Source organism: Austrofundulus limnaeus, unplaced genomic scaffold, assembly GCF_001266775.1.
Source record: "Austrofundulus limnaeus strain Quisiro unplaced genomic scaffold, Austrofundulus_limnaeus-1.0 Scaffold1668, whole genome shotgun sequence".
Lineage (NCBI taxonomy): Eukaryota > Metazoa > Chordata > Actinopteri > Cyprinodontiformes > Rivulidae > Austrofundulus > Austrofundulus limnaeus.
Window position 1 is genome coordinate 5,144 of NW_013954070.1, and position 5,900 is coordinate 11,043.

The window sequence follows — 5,900 nt, forward strand, 5'->3', positions numbered from 1 at the left end:
CTGATGAAAATAATAATAATAATAATAATAATAATAATAATAATAATAATAATAATAATAATTGTAAGGCTAGCTGGGGCCTGAGTCCTTCTGTCACAAACCTAATTAATATTAGTTTAATCCAGCTATTATTCAGGAGTTTTATCCTGACATAATAGTCTTTCTCACGGCCTGGCTGGGCCTACCTACTGACTCCGCCTTATAATAGTCTAAAAACACCTGTTCCTAGGATTGTTTTAGCCCTATTCAATAGACGAGTAGAATTTTTGATTAGAAAAACGGCCTGTTTGGTTTGAGAATAAATGCTGTCGTTCATCGATTATCCAGAGCACAGATTTACAGAGGTCCGAAGAATCAAAGATCCCCGTTCACCTGAGCATCTATTTTCTTGTCCTCCTGCTGTTTTAACTCAACCACTCCTCAATCCAAGGCTTTAGATCCGATGACGGAGGGGGGGTTGTGCCTGACACCCCGGTGAGGTTATCAGTCCAGTGCGTTTTATACCTTATAATAAAACCAGCAGAATAATACAGAACACTTACTGAGGACTCGAAATAGACACCAGGAGACGCTGAGATGGATTTGCTCTCTTAGCAAAAAGTTTTGTTAAAGTGAAAAAGTATCAAAACAGGATAATACTTATAAGGTGTTTGCATCCTTATTATTTATAAAATCCAAAACAAAGAAATCCAAAACTAGAGATAAAATGCTCTATTATTCCACAGACGGATGTTATTAGGTCAGRTGCCCCAAGAACTCTCTCCCCTTGGGTCTAACAGGAAGAAAATATACTCCTCCTGATTTAGCATATGCATGAATAATAAACTTTTCCTTTTACCCCCCCTCTTTCTTTTGTTTAGAGGGGAATAAGAGTCACATTACTTTTAGCAAACTGAGAGCCTAGGATAACCCGGTAAACTCACAATTTTTAGACAGAAGTAAATTATAGATTTCTGGAACTTCTCTCTGTTCCAACTAAAGACTTTATTACTTTACTGAGCAGGTGGGAAGAAGACAATTCGTTGAGTTATAGCCTCTGTGGGGGCCACAGATGAGGTTGGAATGAGAGTGTTATGGTTGGGAGATGGGCCCCAGAAAGATACAGGCTGACCTTTGACTCCAGGTACAGGGTTAGACCAGCCAGGAGGGGGGTAGATCAGGGGACTTTGTGAGGGGGTATGTGGAATCTGATAACAGAACTTCTGTGTGTAGTAACCCTTGATTGGAGCTGATGTTGATGCAGGTGCCTGGACATCAYCTGGTGAGGTGGGGGGTAGAGGAGAAAGCATTTGGCCCTGATGCAGGAGGGCCTCAAAAGAGGCCAGGATCATCTGCCTGCCTTCATGATGAGCTGTGACTGAATTTGTCTCAACATTTGCATATCACACTTTCTCCACGTTCTTAATAATAATAATAATAATAATAATAATAATAATAATAATAAACTAAAACAGAACAAAAACAACAGGGTTCCATGCTCTGCTGGATACATGGAAACTGCTGCTTTTCAGCTGCATTTCCCCTGCTCTGTGGGCTTGGACCCCTCAAAAACTCWGGAAGTAAATCAAAACCCTGCAGAATTTGTTCAGGATAAGGTCATGTGAAATCATGTTTCTGAGTGAAAGAAGCACACGTGTACAAAATGAACTACTTGTTCTTCAGTGAGTGTCTCTGAYAGGAGAAGACTATTATAAACTCAACACAGAAATACTGAGGATGCAACACAACATTTGAATCCAGAATAGAGGGTTTGCGTGAATGTGGTGTTGAAGGTGTGGAGGTGGATCAGTGAGTCAGAAGAGACTCTGTAGAAGGACAGAATGCCAGCAGGACAGTCCACATACACTGCTACTGTGTSAGAGKMRGAGGAGGAGGACGAGACAAACGCTTTTATGTTATTGTGACAGACATAATAACGGCCATCATCAGAGCAGCTCAGACTCCAGGACAGGTCATTGTTTCCAAACACACAGTCTTCACTGCCTCCTTTTCTTTGGATTCCTCTGTAACTCACTGATATGCGAACATCTCCTCTCCACTGGACCTCCCAGTAACAGCGACCAGTCAGACCAGTACTACAAAGCGCCTGAGACCAGGTATCAAATCTGTCTGGATGATCAGGATATGAMTGAAGCTCCTTCACACGAGTCACCTTCCTGTTGTTGTCAGACAGGTGGAGGGCTCTGCTCACTGTGTTTGTGTCGATKGTGAGCTGACAGGAATCTGATGGAGAAAACAAACAATCCAGCTTCACTTATTGATCCATTATCTGATCAGTTCTTCAGGACTCATGAAGGAGTGATGAGATGGTTTGTTGTCATGAATAAAGGAAAAACACACTTACACTTCCTCAGACCTGGTGTCAACCATCGGTCTCCAGCAGGCTCCACCCTAAAAGGAGGAGGGGGGTCAGAGCATCAGTCTCTGTCAGCAAACCTGGACATTACATGGCTCTCATCCACACAGTGTCCTCCAGTCAGAAAGAACCAGTCCAACATGTCTAAAGTCCTGTCCTGTGCTCGTCTCCTTCATTCTTTTCATTTCACTTCATCTTTTCTTTGTCTTCCAGCAGACTTTCTTTAGGAAGRACAGGAAGACGTGCTCCTACTKGTCTGATTCTTTATMTCWGCCTCATGTCCAGCATGAAGCAGAATGACAGAGCTGAGTGAAGARCAGACAAGATGTCTCCACTTCTTCCTCCTCTATCAGACATTGTGTGTGTCTGCAGCAGCTCTCTCCATACCTGAGAGTGTCCAGTCTCCAGTCTGGATCCTTCAGTCCAGCTGACAGCAGCTGGACTCCTGAGGCTCCTGGATGATTGTAGCTCAGGTCCAGCTCTCTCAGATGGGAGGGGTTGGACTTCAGAGCTGAGGCCAGAGAAGCACATCCTTCCGGTGTGATGAGACAGCCTGACAGCCTGCAGACACACACAACACACACATTAGTGATGTTCCATACTGCCAATTTTTTTCTAATACTGATACCAAATAAAATTTGTCTGGTATCGACGATACTGATCCGATACTGGTACTTTGTGATAACACACATAATGTGTCTGGTGAATCTTAAAAAGTAGCCTTTTCAAAAAAAACGCTTTATAAATATACATGAAATAGTAACTTATTTAATTAAGTCTTTCAAGCCCTAACCTTATATTTGTTTAGCACAATTTAAAATTCTTATTCTGAAGAAATATAATAATTTTTGAATAGTGAATAAAAGTGAGAAAAACATTCTAAAAGTTGTTACTTTTTTATCTTGTAGCATTGTTTGTGGGTTTTCAAGAAGGTCCTTGGCCAGAACTAATGCTGTTTTGGGGGGCCATGGCATGAAAAAGTTTGGGATCTCCTCATGCAGAATGTAACAACAGTCAAACGAAGCAGATTTTATGTTAAAATGACCTGTCATACATCATCATCAACTTTATTTAAAAAAGAACCTCAACACCAGCCACAGCTGAACTAAGTGCTGAACAAAAGCAAAAATGCAAAAAATAGAAATAAAAAGGAGATAAAACATATAAAATCACTAAAATTAAATAAAATCAAGTCTCAATTGGGTTGAAGGCCAATGAGTAAAAGTGTGTCTTCAAACAGGTCTTAAAAATGGACGATGAGGGGGCCTGTCGGATGAACAATGGTAAGGTGTTCCAGAGCTTAGGGCCACAAACAGAGAAAGCTCTTTCTCCTCTAAGCTTCCTCTTACATGTGGGAACGGCCAGGAGCAGATGGTCAGCAGACCTAAAGGAATGAGAGGGAGTGTAATGATGGAGGAGCTCTGTTAAATATGGTGGAGCAAGGTCTTTTAAAACCTTAAAAACAAACCAAAGAATTTTAAAATGAATTCTAAAACATATGGGTAGTCAGTGGAGAGAAGCCAGGACAGAAGTAATGTGTTGTCTTCTACGTGTTCCCGTCAAAAGACGGGCAGCGGCATTCTGCACCAGCTGCAGATGTGTGAGGGATGACTGGCTAACACCAAAATAAAGAGAATTACAGTAATCCAGCCATGATGTAATGAAGGTATGGATTACTGTTTCAAACTGATGGTTTGACAGAATATGTTTTATCTTGGCTATTTTCTGCAGGTGATAAAAACTAGATTTYACTGTGGCCTTTATTTGATTGTTGAGTTTAAACTCACTGTCCATCTTAAACCCTACGTTCGTGGCGGTGGGCCTGAGGTATGGTGCAAGAAAATCTAAGTTGACTGAAAGACTCTGGCATGCTCCACTAGGTCCAAAAGCAAGCACCTCCATCTTTTTTTCATTAAAATGCAGAAAGTTTAAGTCCATCCAAGCTTTGAGATCCTTGAGACATAATAGAAGAGGATCAATGGACCAAGCATTAGCTCGTCTTAGAGGCACATAGATTTGGCAGTCATCAGCATAACAATGAAAGGAGATGCCGTGTTTTCTAAAAATTGAACCTAAAGGAAAGACGTACAAAGAAAAAAGCAAAGGTCCCAGAATGGAGCCCTGGGGAACCCCACATGGCAGAGGGGCAGAGGTGGATTCAAACCCTGCAATTTTTACAGAAAATGTTCTGTCTGCCAGATAGGACTTTAACCACTCCAGAGCAGTGCTACCAATGCCTATTTGGTGCTGCAGGCATGACAATAAAATGTTGTGATTCACAGTATCAAAAGCAGCAGTTAAATCTAATRAAACAAGGATCACGTCATCGCTAGAATCACATGCCAGGAGAATGTCATTAAAAACTCTAAGCAGAGCTTACTCTGTGCTATGAAGAGTTTTTAAACCAGACTGGAACACATCTACGATGCTATGTTCATCTAGAAAGGATTTTAACTGAGAGTGAACAAATTTTCTCCAGGATTTTTGATAATAATGGAAGCTTTGAGATGGGCCATCTACAGACTGAGTGAACATATGATCAAGACAAGTGTGGAATAGTTAAGTTTTTCCACAATTTTCCTGTTAATGATTTGCATTATGTGAAATAACTAAAGTATCAAAGTATCGATATTTTGATTTTAGCATTGATTCTATAACATAAAATGCTGGTTTAGGTAGTATCAATATTTCAGTATAGATCAGCACATCACTAACACACATGACAGATCCTCTGAGGCAGTGTTGTGCTTGTGATTAAAAATCACTCATGAATGTAAAAAACAAACTGGTAAAGTTAAAATTTCGCAAAAAAGTTTGAATTACTTCAGCAAGAGCTTCTTAACTTTGGCTGTAACTCATAATTCATACAGTTAGGTCCATATATTTTTGGACAGAGAAAACCAAGAACCACAGCATCCAAACCAATAAGTCAGGTGATGGGGCACACCCTCTATGAACAATAGAGCTAATCAAGCCTATTGTTTTTTTATTGATGGCCTCCCTTCTCCCCTTATAGCCATCTTCTCCACACCATTATTATGAAATGTTTTTTWWRWGWRGAGAAAATAGAGACAGAGAGAAAAACAGAGAGAGAAGTGATTAGAAAGGTAGAAAGACTGAAATAGCGATTAGRAKTATATTAAATATACACCAACAAAACACAGGACCACACACCCAACATCTGTCCGCTCACCTGAAAAATAAATGGATAAATACATGGAGGGCATATATAAATATATACACATACCCATACATATATAAATATATACACATACCCATACATATATAAAGATATACATACATGCATGCCTACATTCATAAATATTGTCAGTATTTACAAGCAGACATACAGTATACACACTCAGTGACCTGTCAGAACCCCCCGGATCAGAACACCTGTTTGTGAGCAGTTGTGAACATGTGTGTATATACAAGATTTCTCCAATGGAATATTTAATAGTGACTGTGGAGTGGAGGACCGGAGACCCAACCCCCAAGACACGAGGCAGACATAGGGAAGACCAGAGCCCAAGGGCCTGAGAGG

At 40.4% G+C, this 5,900-nt stretch overlaps 1 protein-coding gene across 1 annotated transcript in view; it reads right to left on the reverse strand.

The window, feature by feature from the left end:
* Positions 1-576: 576 nt before the first annotated feature.
* Positions 577-5,900, reverse strand: part of LOC106536053 (NACHT, LRR and PYD domains-containing protein 3) — a 17,714-nt gene continuing 12,390 nt past the window's right edge. Inside the window, exons 7-9 of the mRNA XM_014033222.1 lie at positions 2,744-2,917; positions 2,345-2,391; positions 577-2,223 (exon numbers count right to left, since the gene is read on the reverse strand). Coding sequence (XP_013888676.1) covers positions 1,697-2,223; positions 2,345-2,391; positions 2,744-2,917 — 748 coding nt within the window. The 3' untranslated portion in view covers positions 577-1,696. The remainder of the gene's footprint in view (positions 2,224-2,344; positions 2,392-2,743; positions 2,918-5,900) is intronic.